The 19,437-nt window shown below is 51.4% G+C and overlaps 1 protein-coding gene across 10 annotated transcripts in view; it reads left to right on the top strand.

Annotated features, from left to right (window-relative positions):
• Positions 1-19,437, top strand: part of ACACB (acetyl-CoA carboxylase beta) — a 2,338,068-nt gene that overhangs the window by 791,931 nt on the left and 1,526,700 nt on the right. For all 10 annotated transcript variants that reach the window (XM_078667379.1, XM_078667377.1, XM_078667383.1 and 7 more), the window contains 2 exons: positions 15,218-15,368; positions 15,708-15,811. In XM_078667379.1, the coding sequence (XP_078523505.1) occupies positions 15,218-15,368; positions 15,708-15,811 (255 nt within the window). The remainder of the gene's footprint in view (positions 1-15,217; positions 15,369-15,707; positions 15,812-19,437) is intronic.

The raw sequence follows: 19,437 nt of genomic DNA, 5'->3' as shown, positions 1-19,437 counted from the left end.
AGAGTGACAGCGAGTGCAGAGTGACAGCGAGTGCAGAGTGACAGCGAGTGCAGAGTGACAGCGAGTGCAGAGTGACAGCGAGTGCAGAGTGACAGTGAGGGCAGAGTGACAGTAGAGTGACTGTAGAGTGACAGTAGAGTGAGTGCAGAGTGAGTGCAGAGTGACTGTAGAGTGAGTGCAGAGTGACTGTAGAGTGAGTGCAGAGTGACAGTGAGTGCAGAGTGACAGTGAGTGCAGAGTGACAGCGAGTGCAGAGTGACAGCGAGTGCAGAGTGACAGCGAGTGCAGAGTGACAGTGAGTGCAGAGTGACAGTGAGTGCAGAGTGACAGTGAGTGCAGAGTGACAGTGAGTGCAGAGTGACAGTGAGTGCAGAGTGACAGTGAGTGCAGAGTGACAGTGAGTGCAGAGTGACAGTGAGTGCAGAGTGACAGTGAGTGCAGAGTGACAGTGAGTGCAGAGTGACAGCAGAGTGACAGCAGAGTGACAGCGAGTGCAGAGTGACAGCGAGTGCAGAGTGACAGCGAGTGCAGAGTGACAGCGAGGGCAGAGTGACAGCGAGGGCAGAGTGACAGCGAGGGCAGAGTGACAGTAGAGTGACAGTAGAGTGACAGTAGAGTGACAGTGAGTGCAGAGTGACAGTGAGTGCAGAGTGAGTGCAGAGTGACAGCAGAGTGCAGAGTGACAGCAGAGTGCAGAGTGAGTGCAGAGTGACAGTGAGTGCAGAGTGACAGTGAGTGCAGAGTGACAGTGAGTGCAGAGTGAGTGCAGAGTGAGTGCAGAGTGACAGTGAGTGCAGAGTGACAGTGAGTGCAGAGTGACAGTGAGTGCAGAGTGACAGTGAGTGCAGAGTGACAGTGAGTGCAGAGTGACAGTGAGGGCAGAGTGACAGTGAGGGCAGAGTGACAGTGAGGGCAGAGTGACAGTGAGGGCAGAGTGACAGTAGAGTGACTGTAGAGTGAGTGCAGAGTGAGTGCAGAGTGAGTGCAGAGTGAGTGCAGAGTGAGTGCAGAGTGAGTGCAGAGTGAGTGCAGAGTGACAGTGAGTGCAGAGTGACAGTGAGTGCAGAGTGAGTGCAGAGTGAGTGCAGAGTGAGTGCAGAGTGAGTGCAGAGTGAGTGCAGAGTGACAGTGAGTGCAGAGTGACAGTGAGTGCAGAGTGAGTGCAGAGTGAGTGCAGAGTGACAGTGAGTGCAGAGTGACAGTGAGTGCAGAGTGACAGTGAGTGCAGAGTGACAGTGAGTGCAGAGTGACAGTGAGGGCAGAGTGACAGTGAGGGCAGAGTGACAGTGAGGGCAGAGTGACAGTAGAGTGACAGTAGAGTGAGTGCAGAGTGAGTGCAGAGTGAGTGCAGAGTGAGTGCAGAGTGAGTGCAGAGTGAGTGCAGAGTGAGTGCAGAGTGACAGTGAGTGCAGAGTGACAGTGAGTGCAGAGTGACAGTGAGTGCAGAGTGACAGTGAGTGCAGAGTGACAGTGAGTGCAGAGTGACAGTGAGTGCAGAGTGACAGTGAGTGCAGAGTGACAGTGGAGTGACTGTAGAGTGAGTGCAGAGTGACTGTAGAGTGAGTGCAGAGTGAGTGCAGAGTGACTGTAGAGTGAGTGCAGAGTGACAGTGAGTGCAGAGTGACAGTGAGTGCAGAGTGACAGTGAGTGCAGAGTGAGTGCATAGTGACAGTGAGTGCAGAGTGAGTGCATAGTGACAGTGAGTGCAGAGTGACAGCAGAGTGACAGTGAGTGCAGAGTGACAGTGAGTGCAGAGTGACAGCGAGTGCAGAGTGAGTGCAGAGTGACTGAGTGCAGAGTGACTGAGTGCAGAGTGACTGAGTGCAGAGTGACTGAGTGCAGAGTGACTGAGTGCAGAGTGACTGTGAGTGCAGAGTGACTGTGAGTGCAGAGTGACTGTGAGTGCAGAGTGACAGTGAGTGCAGAGTGACAGTGAGTGCAGAGTGACAGTGAGTGCAGAGTGACAGTGAGTGCAGAGTGACAGTGAGTGCAGAGTGACAGTGAGTGCAGAGTGACAGTGAGTGCAGAGTGACAGTGAGTGCAGAGTGACAGTGAGTGCAGAGTGACAGTGAGTGCAGAGTGACAGTGAGTGCAGAGTGACAGTGAGGGCAGAGTGACAGTGAGGGCAGAGTGACAGTGAGGGCAGAGTGACAGTGAGGGCAGAGTGACAGTAGAGTGACAGTAGAGTGACTGCAGAGTGAGTGCAGAGTGAGTGCAGAGTGAGTGCAGAGTGAGTGCAGAGTGAGTGCAGAGTGACAGTGAGTGCAGAGTGACAGTGAGTGCAGAGTGACAGTGAGTGCAGAGTGACAGTGAGGGCAGAGTGACAGTGAGGGCAGAGTGACAGTGAGGGCAGAGTGACAGTGAGGGCAGAGTGACAGTAGAGTGACTGTAGAGTGAGTGCAGAGTGACTGTAGAGTGAGTGCAGAGTGACTGTAGAGTGAGTGCAGAGTGACAGTGAGTGCAGAGTGACAGTGAGTGCAGAGTGACAGTGAGTGCAGAGTGAGTGCATAGTGACAGTGAGTGCAGAGTGAGTGCATAGTGACAGTGAGTGCAGAGTGACAGCAGAGTGACAGTGAGTGCAGAGTGACAGTGAGTGCAGAGTGACAGCGAGTGCAGAGTGAGTGCAGAGTGACTGAGTGCAGAGTGACTGAGTGCAGAGTGACTGTGAGTGCAGAGTGACTGTGAGTGCAGAGTGACAGTGAGTGCAGAGTGACAGTGAGTGCAGAGTGACAGCAGAGTGACAGTGAGTGCAGAGTGACAGTGAGTGCAGAGTGACAGTGAGTGCAGAGTGACAGCGAGTGCAGAGTGACAGCGAGTGCAGAGTGACAGCGAGTGCAGAGTGACAGCGAGTGCAGAGTGACAGCGAGTGCAGAGTGACAGCGAGTGCAGAGTGACAGCGAGTGCAGAGTGACAGCGAGTGCAGAGTGACAGCGAGTGCAGAGTGACAGCGAGTGCAGAGTGACAGCGAGTGCAGAGTGACAGCGAGTGCAGAGTGACAGCGAGTGCAGAGTGACAGCGAGTGCAGAGTGACAGCGAGGGCAGAGTGACAGCGAGGGCAGAGTGACAGCAGAGTGACAGTGAGTGCAGAGTGACAGTGAGTGCAGAGTGACAGTGAGTGCAGAGTGACAGCGAGGGCAGAGTGACAGCGAGGGCAGAGTGACAGCAGAGTGACAGTGAGTGCAGAGTGACAGTGAGTGCAGAGTGACAGCGAGTGCAGAGTGACAGCGAGTGCAGAGTGACAGCGAGTGCAGAGTGACAGCGAGGGCAGAGTGACAGCGAGGGCAGAGTGACAGCGAGTGCAGAGTGACAGCAGAGTGACAGCGAGTGCAGAGTGACAGCAGAGTGACAGCGAGTGCAGAGTGACAGTGAGTGCAGAGTGACAGTGAGTGCAGAGTGACAGTGAGTGCAGAGTGACAGTGAGTGCAGAGTGACAGTGAGTGCAGAGTGACAGCGAGTGCAGAGTGACAGCGAGTGCAGAGTGACAGCGAGTGCAGAGTGACAGCGAGTGCAGAGTGACAGCGAGTGCAGAGTGACAGCGAGTGCAGAGTGACAGCGAGTGCAGAGTGACAGCGAGTGCAGAGTGACAGCGAGTGCAGAGTGACAGCGAGTGCAGAGTGACAGCGAGTGCAGAGTGACAGTAGAGTGACAGTGAGTGCAGAGTGACAGTGAGTGCAGAGTGAGTGCAGAGTGACAGTGAGTGCAGAGTGAGTGCAGAGTGACAGTGAGTGCAGAGTGACAGTGAGTGCAGAGTGACAGTGAGTGCAGAGTGACAGTGAGGGCAGAGTGACAGTAGAGTGACTGTAGAGTGACTGTAGAGTGAGTGCAGAGTGACTGTAGAGTGAGTGCAGAGTGACTGTAGAGTGAGTGCAGAGTGACAGTGAGTGCAGAGTGACAGTGAGTGCAGAGTGACAGTGAGTGCAGAGTGACAGTGAGTGCAGAGTGACAGTGAGTGCAGAGTGACAGTGAGTGCAGAGTGACAGTGAGGGCAGAGTGACAGTAGAGTGACTGTAGAGTGACTGTAGAGTGAGTGCAGAGTGACTGTAGAGTGAGTGCAGAGTGACAGTGAGTGCAGAGTGACAGTGAGTGCAGAGTGACAGTGAGTGCAGAGTGACAGTGAGTGCAGAGTGACAGTGAGTGCAGAGTGACAGTGAGTGCAGAGTGACAGTGAGTGCAGAGTGACAGTGAGTGCAGAGTGACAGTGAGTGCAGAGTGACAGTGAGGGCAGAGTGACAGTGAGGGCAGAGTGACTGTAGAGTGAGTGCAGAGTGACTGTAGAGTGAGTGCAGAGTGAGTGCAGAGTGACAGTGAGTGCAGAGTGACAGTGAGTGCAGAGTGAGTGCAGAGTGACAGTGAGTGCAGAGTGACAGTGAGTGCAGAGTGACAGTGAGTGCAGAGTGACAGTGAGTGCAGAGTGACAGTGAGTGCAGAGTGACAGTGAGTGCAGAGTGACAGTGAGTGCAGAGTGACAGTGAGTGCAGAGTGACAGTGAGTGCAGAGTGACAGTGAGTGCAGAGTGACAGTGAGTGCAGAGTGACAGTGAGTGCAGAGTGACAGTGAGTGCAGAGTGACAGCAGAGTGACAGTGAGTGCAGAGTGACAGTGAGTGCAGAGTGACAGCAGAGTGACAGTGAGTGCAGAGTGACAGTGAGTGCAGAGTGACAGTGAGTGCAGAGTGACAGTGAGTGCAGAGTGACAGTGAGTGCAGAGTGACAGTGAGTGCAGAGTGAGTGCAGAGTGACAGTGAGTGCAGAGTGACAGTGAGTGCAGAGTGACAGTGAGTGCAGAGTGACAGTGAGTGCAGAGTGACAGTGAGTGCAGAGTGACAGTGAGTGCAGAGTGACAGTGAGTGCAGAGTGACAGTGAGTGCAGAGTGACAGTGAGTGCAGAGTGACAGTGAGTGCAGAGTGACAGTGAGTGCAGAGTGACAGCAGAGTGACAGTGAGTGCAGAGTGACAGTGAGTGCAGAGTGACAGTGAGTGCAGAGTGACAGTGAGTGCAGAGTGACAGTGAGTGCAGAGTGACAGTGAGTGCAGAGTGACTGTGAGTGCAGAGTGACTGTGAGTGCAGAGTGACTGTGAGTGCAGAGTGACAGTGAGTGCAGAGTGACAGCAGAGTGACAGTGAGTGCAGAGTGACTGTGAGTGCAGAGTGACTGTGAGTGCAGAGTGACAGTGAGTGCAGAGTGACAGCAGAGTGACAGTGAGTGCAGAGTGACAGTGAGTGCAGAGTGACAGCAGAGTGACAGTGAGTGCAGAGTGACAGTGAGTGCAGAGTGACAGTGAGTGCAGAGTGACAGCAGAGTGACAGTGAGTGCAGAGTGACAGTGAGTGCAGAGTGACAGTGAGTGCAGAGTGAGTGCAGAGTGACAGTGAGTGCAGAGTGGGTGCAGAGTGAGTGCAGAGTGAGTGCAGAGTGAGTGCAGAGTGAGTGCAGAGTGAGTGCAGAGTGAGTGCAGAGTGACAGTGAGTGCAGAGTGACAGTGAGTGCAGAGTGACAGTGAGTGCAGAGTGACAGTGAGTGCAGAGTGACAGTGAGTGCAGAGTGACAGTGAGTGCAGAGTGACAGTGAGTGCAGAGTGACAGTGAGTGCAGAGTGACAGTGAGTGCAGAGTGACAGTGAGTGCAGAGTGACAGTGAGTGCAGAGTGACTGAGTGCAGAGTGACAGTGAGTGCAGAGTGACAGTGAGTGCAGAGTGACAGTGAGTGCAGAGTGACAGTGAGTGCAGAGTGACAGTGAGTGCAGAGTGACAGTGAGTGCAGAGTGACAATGAGTGCAGAGTGACAGCAGAGTGACAGTGAGGGCAGAGTGACAGTGAGGGCAGAGTGACTGTAGAGTGAGTGCAGAGTGAGTGCAGAGTGACAGTGAGTGCAGAGTGAGTGCAGAGTGACAGTGAGTGCAGAGTGAGTGCAGAGTGACAGTGAGTGCAGAGTGAGTGCAGAGTGACAGTGAGTGCAGAGTGAGTGCAGAGTGACAGTGAGTGCAGAGTGACAGTGAGTGCAGAGTGACAGTGAGTGCAGAGTGACAGTGAGTGCAGAGTGACAGTGAGTGCAGAGTGAGTGCAGAGTGACAGTGAGTGACAGTGAGTGCAGAGTGACAGTGAGTGCAGAGTGACAGTGAGTGCAGAGTGACAGTGAGTGCAGAGTGACAGTGAGTGCAGAGTGACAGTGAGTGCAGAGTGACAGTGAGTGCAGAGTGAGTGCAGAGTGACAGTGAGTGCAGAGTGACAGTGAGTGCAGAGTGACAGTGAGTGCAGAGTGACAGTGAGTGCAGAGTGACAGTGAGTGCAGAGTGACAGTGAGTGCAGAGTGACAGTGAGTGCAGAGTGACAGTGAGTGCAGAGTGAGTGCAGAGTGACAGTGAGTGCAGAGTGACAGTGAGTGCAGAGTGACAGTGAGTGCAGAGTGACAGTGAGTGCAGAGTGACAGTGAGTGCAGAGTGACAGTGAGTGCAGAGTGACAGTGAGTGCAGAGTGACAGTGAGTGCAGAGTGACAGTGAGTGCAGAGTGACAGTGAGTGCAGAGTGACAGTGAGTGCAGAGTGACAGCAGAGTGACAGTGAGTGCAGAGTGACAGCAGAGTGACAGTGAGTGCAGAGTGACAGCAGAGTGACAGTGAGTGCAGAGTGACAGCAGAGTGACAGTGAGTGCAGAGTGACAGTGAGTGCAGAGTGACAGTGAGTGCAGAGTGACAGTGAGTGCAGAGTGACAGTGAGTGCAGAGTGACAGTGAGTGCAGAGTGACAGTGAGTGCAGAGTGACAGTGAGTGCAGAGTGACAGTGAGTGCAGAGTGACAGCAGAGTGACAGTGAGTGCAGAGTGACAGTGAGTGCAGAGTGACAGTGAGTGCAGAGTGACAGTGAGTGCAGAGTGACAGTAGAGTGCAGAGTGACAGTGAGTGCAGAGTGACAGTGAGTGCAGAGTGACAGTGAGTGCAGAGTGACAGTGAGTGCAGAGTGACAGTGAGTGCAGAGTGACAGTGAGTGCAGAGTGACAGTGAGTGCAGAGTGACAGCAGAGTGACAGCAGAGTGAGTGCAGAGTGACAGCAGAGTGACAGCAGAGTGAGTGCAGAGTGAGTGCAGAGTGAGTGCAGAGTGAGTGCAGAGTGAGTGCAGAGTGAGTGCAGAGTGAGTGCAGAGTGAGTGCAGAGTGACAGTGAGTGCAGAGTGACAGTGAGTGCAGAGTGACAGTGAGTGCAGAGTGACAGTGAGTGCAGAGTGACAGTGAGTGCAGAGTGACAGTGAGTGCAGAGTGACAGTGAGTGCAGAGTGACAGTGAGTGCAGAGTGAGTGCAGAGTGACAGTGAGTGCAGAGTGACAGTGAGTGCAGAGTGACAGTGAGTGCAGAGTGACAGTGAGTGCAGAGTGACAGTGAGTGCAGAGTGACAGTGAGTGCAGAGTGACAGTGAGTGCAGAGTGACAGTGAGTGCAGAGTGACAGTGAGTGCAGAGTGAGTGCAGAGTGACAGTGAGTGCAGAGTGACAGTGAGTGCAGAGTGACAGTGAGTGCAGAGTGACAGTGAGTGCAGAGTGACAGTGAGTGCAGAGTGACAGTGAGTGCAGAGTGACAGTGAGTGCAGAGTGACAGTGAGTGCAGAGTGACAGTGAGTGCAGAGTGACAGTGAGTGCAGAGTGACAGCAGAGTGACAGTGAGTGCAGAGTGACAGCAGAGTGACAGTGAGTGCAGAGTGACAGCAGAGTGACAGTGAGTGCAGAGTGACAGCAGAGTGACAGTGAGTGCAGAGTGACAGTGAGTGCAGAGTGACAGCAGAGTGACAGTGAGTGCAGAGTGACAGTGAGTGCAGAGTGACAGTGAGTGCAGAGTGACAGTGAGTGCAGAGTGACAGTGAGTGCAGAGTGACAGTGAGTGCAGAGTGACAGTGAGTGCAGAGTGACAGTGAGTGCAGAGTGACAGTGAGTGCAGAGTGACAGCAGAGTGACAGTGAGTGCAGAGTGACAGTGAGTGCAGAGTGACAGTGAGTGCAGAGTGACAGTGAGTGCAGAGTGACAGTAGAGTGCAGAGTGACAGTGAGTGCAGAGTGACAGTGAGTGCAGAGTGACAGTGAGTGCAGAGTGACAGTGAGTGCAGAGTGACAGTGAGTGCAGAGTGACAGTGAGTGCAGAGTGACAGCAGAGTGACAGCAGAGTGAGTGCAGAGTGAGTGCAGAGTGACAGCAGAGTGACAGCAGAGTGACAGCAGAGTGAGTGCAGAGTGAGTGCAGAGTGAGTGCAGAGTGAGTGCAGAGTGAGTGCAGAGTGAGTGCAGAGTGAGTGCAGAGTGACAGTGAGTGCAGAGTGACAGTGAGTGCAGAGTGAGTGCAGAGTGAGTGCAGAGTGAGTGCAGAGTGAGTGCAGAGTGAGTGCAGAGTGAGTGCAGAGTGAGTGCAGAGTGAGTGCAGAGTGAGTGCAGAGTGAGTGCAGAGTGAGTGCAGAGTGACAGTGAGTGCAGAGTGACAGTGAGTGCAGAGTGACAGTGAGTGCAGAGTGACAGTGAGTGCAGAGTGACAGTGAGTGCAGAGTGACAGTGAGTGCAGAGTGACAGTGAGTGCAGAGTGACAGTGAGTGCAGAGTGACAGTGAGTGCAGAGTGACAGTGAGTGCAGAGTGACAGTGAGTGCAGAGTGACAGTGAGTGCAGAGTGACAGTGAGTGCAGAGTGACAGCAGAGTGACAGTGAGTGCAGAGTGACAGTGAGTGCAGAGTGACAGCAGAGTGACAGTGAGTGCAGAGTGACAGCAGAGTGACAGTGAGTGCAGAGTGACAGCAGAGTGACAGTGAGTGCAGAGTGACAGCAGAGTGACAGTGAGTGCAGAGTGACAGCAGAGTGACAGTGAGTGCAGAGTGACAGCAGAGTGACAGTGAGTGCAGAGTGACAGTGAGTGCAGAGTGACAGTGAGTGCAGAGTGACAGTGAGTGCAGAGTGACAGTGAGTGCAGAGTGACAGTGAGTGCAGAGTGACAGTGAGTGCAGAGTGACAGTGAGTGCAGAGTGACAGTGAGTGCAGAGTGACAGTGAGTGCAGAGTGACAGTGAGTGCAGAGTGACAGTGAGTGCAGAGTGACAGTGAGTGCAGAGTGACAGTGAGTGCAGAGTGACAGCAGAGTGACAGTGAGTGCAGAGTGACAGCAGAGTGACAGTGAGTGCAGAGTGACAGCAGAGTGACAGTGAGTGCAGAGTGACAGCAGAGTGACAGTGAGTGCAGAGTGACAGTGAGTGCAGAGTGACAGTGAGTGCAGAGTGACAGTGAGTGCAGAGTGACAGTGAGTGCAGAGTGAGTGCAGAGTGAGTGCAGAGTGAGTGCAGAGTGAGTGCAGAGTGAGTGCAGAGTGAGTGCAGAGTGAGTGCAGAGTGAGTGCAGAGTGAGTGCAGAGTGAGTGCAGAGTGCAGAGTGAGTGCAGAGTGACAGTGAGTGCAGAGTGACAGTGAGTGCAGAGTGACAGTGAGTGCAGAGTGACAGTGAGTGCAGAGTGACAGTGAGTGCAGAGTGACAGTGAGTGCAGAGTGACAGTGAGTGCAGAGTGACAGTGAGTGCAGAGTGACAGTGAGTGCAGAGTGACAGTGAGTGCAGAGTGACAGTGAGTGCAGAGTGACAGTGAGTGCAGAGTGACAGTGAGTGCAGAGTGACAGCAGAGTGCAGAGTGACAGCAGAGTGACAGCAGAGTGACAGTGGGTGCAGAGTGACAGTGGGTGCAGAGTGACAGTGAGTGCAGAGTGACAGTGAGTGCAGAGTGACAGTGAGTGCAGAGTGACAGTGAGTGCAGAGTGACAGTGAGTGCAGAGTGACAGTGAGTGCAGAGTGACAGTGAGTGCAGAGTGACAGTGGGTGCAGAGTGACAGCAGAGTGACAGTGGGTGCAGAGTGACAGTGGGTGCAGAGTGACAGTGGGTGCAGAGTGACAGTGGGTGCAGAGTGACAGTGGGTGCAGAGTGACAGTGGGTGCAGAGTGACAGTGGGTGCAGAGTGACAGTGAGTGCAGAGTGACAGTGAGTGCAGAGTGACAGTGAGTGCAGAGTGACAGTGAGTGCAGAGTGACAGTGAGTGCAGAGTGACAGTGAGTGCAGAGTGACAGTGAGTGCAGAGTGACAGTGAGTGCAGAGTGACAGTGAGTGCAGAGTGACAGTGAGTGCAGAGTGACAGTGAGTGCAGAGTGACAGTGAGTGCAGAGTGACAGTGAGTGCAGAGTGACAGTGAGTGCAGAGTGACAGTGAGTGCAGAGTGACAGTGAGTGCAGAGTGACAGTGAGTGCAGAGTGACTGCAGAGACAGTGTGTCAGGGTGCACATTGTGTGAGTGTGCAGAATGAGTGTGCAGGGTAAACAGTGTGTGACTATGCAGGGTGACATTGGGAGTGTGCGGGTGAGCAGTGTGTGAATGTGTAGGGGCAGTGTGTGAGTGTGCAGAAAACACCACACACACATACACCACACACACATAACGCACACACAAACCACACACCTCAGTCTCTCAACACCACACACTTGTCACCACTCAACACAACACACTCACTCCCCAGGCTCACCCCCACAGACTCACCACCACACACTCACCAGCACACAGAAAACAACACACACAACAACACACCCCCAGCCGTCAATGAATGCTTTCACCATGCACAAACACCAACAACCATCATCCATCTGTGCACGCTTTTACCAAGCACACACCCACCAGCCGTCAGTGCACCCTTCCACCAGGCACACACACCTCCAGCCGGCAGTGCACTTTTCCACCAAGCAATCGCAGTATGGTACACTTTACTTTTAAACATATTCATATAAAGCACAGCATGCCACCATTGGTAAAATTACAATTCAACCAAGATACTTCCACTACACACCACATGCACACACTCCATAACACATGGCAAAAAGACATTGGCATTTACAATGCCATTAGCTCAAACTCAAATAAATCCGAGCCCGATTGCATTTCTAATGCTTGTTGTTTTATGCAGAAACAAACCGCTAGGCGGGGCATGGGAAAACCAGGTACCATTAGGAAACTAGTCCGTAGCAGGCCAGGTTGCATCGTACCTGGGATTGTATTTTCAAATTGTTACTGTCCCAATAGTCAGTGTGGCAGGGGGCGGGGGCTTAAATGGAGCAGGAAGAGTAACCCTCGTACCATTGTGGGTACTTTGCGGGTGGAAAGTGGGGGTCACAATGCTGCAACGCTTGGGAATCCCCCACCCCGAGACCATAAACCTTCCTCCAGCGGCCCCATGTTTTCTTGAATTTCCGGGGCACCCTCTGGCAGTGTACACCACCCTTTCAGCTCCCATGCCAACCTCCGTCCCAGCAATCCATTGTTCTTTAGTGGGCGACTCCTCGCCCCTGTGGTCACGCGCAGGGGTGAAGGGCAGATATCGCAATCTCGTGAACCCACGATCCTGCCTTAAACAGTATCGATTTGTTCCAGTTGACCCTGTATCAGTAGTTGCCTCCAAACATCTCCAGCCTGTCAAGCAAAAGGTCTTTATGGATCCGCCTTGCGACAAACATGAGGACGTCTTCTGCATACAGCGACACCCTCTCGTTCTGCCACGGTTCAGGTTCCTCGTCTGTCTCTCTGAATATCAACCCTTCTTCCTTAGCAAATTAGTTTCAAACGGACCTGTGTATACTCGCATAGTTTTCTCAGGATATATTATTCAAGGCTACTTTCAGTTTGTGTCTCCTTGTTTCTGTATATACACATTACCAAGTCGACGATACCAAGTGTGTAGCAGTGGTTAGATCAGTTTCCATTGAAAAGCTGTTTCACTGTACTTAATGGCATTATCGCTGTTTGACAAACGTAAAAAAACCTATGAAAAGAGGTATCCGGTTTGGTGTTGTCATTGTAAGTTTCATGCAGATCAAGGGGGTAAGTAGTGTGTTGAAGGGATTTGAAAAAAGTAACTTTTCCTATTTTAACTCCCATAGATTTGGTATAAATCCGTTCAGTAGTTTAAGCAGTGCTTTAAATGGGCCGGTACTGCCCGGTATGGAGTACCAGCACATTTATATTTTGAGAGGGAGAGTACCGGCACTTTTCAGGAGCGACGTAATACTTTTAATTGGAGAGTACCAGCACTTCTCAGAAACAAGCAGGTACTCTGCTACAGAGTACATGCACTTCTAGTTTTCCATTTCAAGCACTGAGTTTAAGAGAAACTGGCATTACAAATGTATGTTTAAAGTTCAGGTAGTTTGGATTTTGTATACCCTCATAAAAGCAGAGAAATGCATTGACTAAACTGCAGTTAGTGAAATTATGTCTAGCATTGGTTATAACATCTTATATGTTTAACGAAAACCTCTGAAATTCACTTAAAACATGTAAGTTATTGTTACAAAAGAAAAGACTTGATAAAAATCGTCAGTTTTTCAACAGCAATTAGGTCAATTGTCACATCTCAAGATCTCCGAGCCTAAACATCGTCGGCATTGCCACATGAATGTCTTTATTGGACAAACACCACATCTGTATGTTGTGTCTTGGATCTGACTTTGGCCCCTCTACCTGCAACTGTTTCCCCTCAGTGAACTCAAAGACCATTAGGGATTAGGGTGCCAAATTGTTTTTGGCTAGGACATTTAGGGATAGCTCATAGCTTTAGCTGTCCCTTTCCTCATGTAAATAGCCTGTCAGGGACAGGCCCCTGAAGGTATCTTCCTGGAGAAGTCACAAAAAAGCCTCAAAGGAAATTGAACAAGTCATCTTCTTTCTTGAGGAAACTATCCTGCTCACTGAGCTGTTCGGACTCTTCTCTGCAATTTTCCTTGATGACCGGCTTATGATTTTCAAAAGTGAAGCTGAAGTTTTGGTCTCCTGTTGCCGACCCACCTCAAGCCAAGGCCATTCGATGGGTCATGCTTGAGATCTTTGGGATGACTTATCAACCCTTAAGTGAGTATAAATTCCTAGGCAGTTGAGGTATTGAAAAACAAGTGACTTAAAATGACAGCGAAAAGAAAATTAAGAACCATATAAAAACAACCATAGTTTTAATGAACATAGTTAAAAATCATATAGAATACTGGACATCAGAAACTATATGATGAAAATACAATAAATTAAAAATACATACAGTTTATACACATGTTACTCATAAAACAGAAACACACTGGGAAAAAACAAATTTTTCTACAGTTGTCTAAGGTATTCAAATTCAGTGGCGAAATGGACTCCATCTTTTCGCTGTCATTTTAAGTCACTTGTTTTTCAATACCTCAACTGCCTAGGAATTTATACTCACATATTGTAATCCCTGCCCTAGGAGTTTCCGACTATTGTTCAGGGGGTCCTTGTTTTTTTCAATCCTCCAATCAACCCTTAAGCCACTCTCCAAATGGGATTCTGATTCCACAGGTTTTGTGATTCATGTGGCACCGGTCCTGATACCACCCCTCCACATAATATAGGACCAGGCTGACAGTTCTGACGAGCAGCTTGCCCTTTCACCCTAAGATGAATATTTCTTATCACCTTTCGGTCCACATTCTGAAAAAAGACTATCTGCATTTCCCATCAGTAGATCCTCTTACCGATGGGCAGTACACCCCAATCATTACATACTCCGCGATAACAGGTGGGTGATGCAGCTGGCATGGAAACCCCCCTAGAGAGAGCCTCTGGTCACTAGTACTGGTAAAAATGTGGACAGATGGGGACCTAATTTTCACCCTAAATGTTGAGCTCTTCCCACAGTCTAACTGTTAATGCTGAGTTGGAATAGTGTAGCTGGTGGTGGCAGGTGAAATACCACCAAGCATGTGTTTGTGAGAGCACTGGTATAAACCTTTTGGCTATCCCATGCACACCTTCCCTTAGCGAGCTGCTGCCTTCCCGGGGATGGCAGGGGACCCGTCAGCCTGCGTGGAAGGGAACTTGATAAGGGTATCGCTGTCTGACCGTAATATTTATGTGGAGATGGTTGGGATGCTTCAAATGCCAAACATCTACTTTCTCGTGGAAGCGTTTGGACTCTTTTTAGTATGCCTCGATAAACCTCTAGTTTCCTGGTATTATGAGGGCTAGCTATTGCAATGTAATGTCTTCAAAGAATGTGAATCTGTTGGTGATGGAAGGGACAAGTACATTTGATATGTTTGCCCAGGTCCATAAGGTTTTCCTTAACCAACTTGCCAGCGTGAACACGGAAAATAGGCTGTGACCTACGCATTTCCCATCACTTATCTTAAGATAATGATCACCGGGGTAACAGTCAAGACTGCCAGTAATGCATTCTATTTGAATGTGGTTTACTGAACACCTTTCTCTGAAAAATACGTGCATGGCACTCAGACACAAGAAATATCTTCTGTTATTACAAAAGCCTTTGTTAATATGTTAAAGCCTTGTTTTGTGCAGAGTATTTGAATAAGTGTAATTGCAGCTATAAAGCCGATGATCATTCAAATAAAAGCTGTGCATATAAAAACAATAGAAATTGGGAACATCTTTGTGTAGGAGATGGCAAGACAATCTTTAGATGAAATATATGATGAATCCCTTATTTTCTAACCCTAGCTAATTTCTACTTAAGCACCCAAAATCAAGCTAGAATTATGAGCTTCCTAAATGGCGCAGTACAAATATTTGCTCATAATGCCAAATGTTCCCATTCTCCAGACTGGTCAGAGAGGGAAAGCTAATCTTATTTTGTGATGTGGGTGTTCTTTCAAGATGTAGTGTCATTGTGCGACCATGACTCAGACTGTTATGCGATAGATACTCCTTTTGGAATGCCTGAAGTTCCACTTTCCATAAAAGTATCTCGCTTAGACCTTCTATAATATTTCTCAACATTATTATGCCAAAAGCAAGCCTTGTGATTTGTGATGCAAGGTTTGAATAGTCGCTCGTGAATTCCCTTTCACGTTTGTCAGTATTATATTGATCTTTAGTTACTGCATGTTGCAACAGTATTAAAAATTATAATTTGTTGACAAAGTGCGGACATATATCTTTATGCTATCACATCATCTTCTTAAAAAGAGCTTTGTGTAACATATAAACCATAAAGCAGAAACGCTGTGCTGTGTATTCAGTTATCTGACTTCATAAAAGTAATGCCAAGTTTCAGTAGGATTTGTACCTCCATAATTTACTGTGCATGAACGGATATGGAGCACGTACAGTCATTGGTATCAGGGTTATATTTGAATGCTCTTCCACGAATAAACCACAATTGTTACAAACAATAGAATGCCAGCACATATTAATTTGAGCTGTTTATTTTGAAGGAATATGGTGGTAGCACTGAAAGAGTTATCAATCCGTGGAGACTTCAGAACGACAGTCGAGTACCTCATCAAGTTGCTGGAAACTGAAAGCTTTCAGAACAACGAGACAGACACTGGGTGGCTGGATCACCTCATAGCAGAGAAAGTACAGGTAGGAATATTCAAAGGGATGTTGTCTTGTTTGTAAGCTTACCCAGTAAATAAGTACTCCACTGCAAATTGCCCTTTTAAGCTTTCTTGGGTAATAAGAAAGGGAGAAATGAATAAAATGTTCTAACATTCAGTATATATTTTGTGGATACCTTGCTGTAGTGTAATTGGAATGCATTTTATACATAGTATCTACTTTATTTGTTGCGTCTCTGCTGATAAAATACACGGGTAAGCTACCAAATTTAATTATTGTGAGCTATCCCTTTAGTGTTTTTTTTTGTCGCATGCTTTTATAAGTTAATGTGTAATTAAATTCACTTTTAACTTTTATTTTTAGGCTGAAAAGCCAGATACCATACTTGGTGTGGTATGTGGGTCTTTAAATGTGGCAGATGCACTCTTCAGAACTTGTATGACTGATTTCCTACATTCTCTTGAAAGGTATGGTCGTTGTCATTAAATCTAAGAATGCATATAAACAAGTGCTTATGGGCATATAAGAAGTGCACAACATGCTTATGTTTTAACATGGTGTTTGGAAAAAATATTGTTTATAATGAAGCATTATCATGAAGTTCCAAGGTTCGTGAAAAATTGTGCATGATTATATTTAAGAGATTACAAACAGCAAGAGCAACCCATATGCCTAAATGAACCTGGGTATATCATTATATAAGGTACAGTGGTTTGCACAAGTCTTAGACAATGATACATTTTACACAGTAAAATCATTGGAAGCAGTAAAGGCATAATCACAAGATTGCATCCAATTTTTTACCGCAAAAATCAAATATACAGCAGATTTTTTGATCAAGTAAGTGCAGTTTTTCAAGGACTGGTGTACTAACGGATAGAGAAGTGTGAATCTGAAAGAGACACATTAGTGATAGATTCCTTACCTTAGAATATCCCCAGGCGTCAGACTGGATCCGGAAATTTTTGCGTCGCTATACCCCTGCGCGTCGGTAGGCGTCGTCCGCGGCTCCGCGTCCGTCGTCGGCGCCGTTAGCCCGGAATGACGTCAGTTCTTCTTTTTTCCGCGCCAGCTAGCGCAGATCTGGAGAAGCTCTACCCCATGTCATTCTTTGACTAAACTTTTTGATCCTTTCTTTCTTGAGTCTTCGACTCTATCGGTGCCGGTAGGGATGCCCGGGTTCAAGCCCTGTTCAAAATGCTACCGACTGATGTCGGTCACGGACCCCCATCGCCGGTGCCTGAAGTGCTTAGGCCTCGACCACGACGACGCACCTGCCCCGACTGCCGGGCCCTGACGTCGAAGGCTAGGCGGGAGCGGTCCCGCAAGCGGCTCGAGCTCCGGCAGTCGGCCCGCGCCATTCCAGGTCCTGGTCCCACGGGAGGTCGAGGGACCGGTCGCGGGGTCGGAGTCCCCGCAGCTCCGGGAGTGGACATCGGTTGTCGGGCTCCAAGTCCTCAGGTAAGAGGCATGAGAGGTCGGAGCGGCATCATCGCTCCTCCGACCCATCCCCCCCGCTCGCACGATGCGGCCGGGGGTTCGGGCGACACCGCCCACGCGGCTCCAAGAGTCACAAGCGTCGCCGCCTGCCGAACACCTTCGGGTCCCTGGGCACGGCGCGACGCCGGAGGAGGTCGAGCGGTACCTCATGGCCATGAGGTCCCTCCCTCCTCAGCCGGGTTCCGCGGCGCCTTCGGGCCCAGCGGTCCCGGCTGGAGGCCCTAGCAGGTCGGGCGCTTCGGCCCCGACGCCGCCGGGTGCTTCGGCCCCGGCGCCGCCGGCGACTTCGGTCCTGGCGCCGCAGGATGTCACCGGATCCGCTTCCGGATCCGGGTCGTCACCGGTCGACCTCACGACCTCACCGGCGCCGGCCCCGAGGGTGTCGCCCCCGGCGCCCATTGTGGACGCCGTCCCCAATCTTTCCTTCGGTCCGACTCTGGCACCGGAACGGCGCCGTTGGGCGCCGCTTCCGACGGCCTTTGGAGATTTCTATTTCCATGAGGAGGTCCAGTCTGTTGACCCTGAGTTACAGGAGACTGGTGACGGAGGTGATTGGGAGAGGTCTGAGGACCCTCTGACACAGGAGTGTCAGTCTCAAGAGGACTGGACATATGAGCTTGGGGAGGCCAGTGGTATTGACACCTCGCCAGACACTGGATTTGTATCCCCTCCCACCGTGGCTACGGAGGAGGAGGCAGCTTACAGCGTAGTGTTGATGAGGGCAGCCAAGGCCTTGGGCCTTGAGCTCCCCGTCGCGGCCGTGAGGACTAACCTCCTCACTGAGGTTCTTAAACCGCAGGCAAGCTTCAGTGAGCCTCTGCTGCCGTTTAATGAAGCCTTATGTGACGTTCTGGTGGGCACTTGGTCCAAGCCCGCCACAGGTCCGCCTGTGGATAGGAACGTGGCCAGACGCTACCGCCCGGCTCCGGGCGACCCTTGCTTTTTGTCCACCCATCCCACCCCCGAGAGCCTGGTTATGTAGGCCTCCACTTCCCAGACCGCATTCCCGACGGCCCCGCCCGATCGGGAATCCAAGAGATATGAACAGTTCGGAAAGAAGGTGTTCTCGTCCCTGAGTTTGGGTCTGCGGTCTGTCAATACCGCGTGTCTCTTGGGCCGCTACACCCACACCCTGTGGGACACGGTTGCGGACGTGCTGCCACAATGCCCGGAGGAGGTCCGGGCTAAACTCGCCCAAGCCCTTGTGGAGGGTCGAGATGCGGCACGATACTCTATCCGGTGTGGGCTGGATACCACGGACTCACTGGGCAGGGCGATGGCAACGACGGTGGCGGTTAGACGCCACGCCTGGTTGAGGTCCGCCAATTTTTCGGCCGATGTCCAGGCCACTCTTCTGGACATGCCGTTCGATGGCCGTCGCCTTTTTGGCGACAAGGCAGACCATGCGCTGGAGCGCTTTAAGGACTCCAGGGCTACGGCCAAGTCCTTAGGCCTCTTGGCCACACGCCAGCAATCGGGTGCCTTTCGCTGGTTTCGTGGCCACGGAAGGGGTGTCCCCACACGTGCTGCCAGCCACGCACCGCAGAATGTCCAGCAGCGCGGTGGCGGCCGTGGAAACCGCCGTGGCGGCGGTCGGGGTCAGCGGCGAGGCCAGTCCACACCTCCCTCCGCAGCACCTGCCTCCAAATCTTCCTAGTCCGAGTTTTCGGGCCCATGTGACGCCTGTGGGAGGCAGGGTTCGCCATCACCACTCCCACTGGCGCACTGTCACATCGGACAGGTGGGTGCTGCAAATCGTCCAAAGGGGCTACTCCCTCCCCTTCGAGGCGGCCCCTCCAGCCATGCCACCGCAATTCCACCGCGTGTCGGGGGATCACTTGCAACTTCTGCAAGGGGAAGTCACGGCCCTCTTGGCCAAGGGGGCCATCGAGCGCGTTCCTGGGCCAGAAGTAGGGTGTGGATGTTACTCCCACTACTTTCTGGTTCCCAAGAAGGGCAAGGGGGGTCTGCGCCCTATCTTGGACCTGCGGAACGTCAACGGCTTCCTCCGACAAGAGAAGTTCAAGATGCTGACTTTGGCTCAGGTCTTAGCTGCCCTGGACCCCGGAGACTGGATGGTAGCGTTGGACTTGCAGGACGCTTATTTTCACATCCCCGTCCTGCCGGCCCACCGGCGTTACCTGCGGTTCACGGTAGGCCACGAGCACTTTCAGTTTACCGTGCTCCCCTTCGGCCTTACCAGCGCCCCACGGGTGTTCACGATAGTGATGGCGGTGGTCGCAGCTCATCTGCGCAGGTTAGGGGTGTCAGTCTTCCCCTACCTCGACGACTGGTTGTTGAAGGCGGGCTCGCCCCAGACAGTCGTCAGCCACCTCCAGACTACGGCCGACCTCCTGAACTTGCTGGGGTTCTCCATCAATGTGCCGAAGTCACACCTGTGTCCCTCTCAGAAGCTCCTCTTCATCGGAGCGGTTCTAGACTCTGCGCAGTTTCGGGTTTACCCTCCCGAACAGCGGGTTCGGGATATTCAGGCTCTGATTCCAATCTTCCGGCCTTTATCTCGAGTCTCGGTCAGGTTGACGCTGCGGCTTCTGGGACTGATGGCCTCCTGCATCCTTCTGGTGCGTCACGC

The sequence above is a fragment of the Lissotriton helveticus genome, chromosome 11 (genome assembly GCF_964261635.1).
Source record: "Lissotriton helveticus chromosome 11, aLisHel1.1, whole genome shotgun sequence".
NCBI lineage: Eukaryota > Metazoa > Chordata > Amphibia > Caudata > Salamandridae > Lissotriton > Lissotriton helveticus.
The sequence above is the reverse complement of the archived record's forward strand: the minus strand, read 5'-3'. Positions and strand labels throughout refer to the sequence as shown.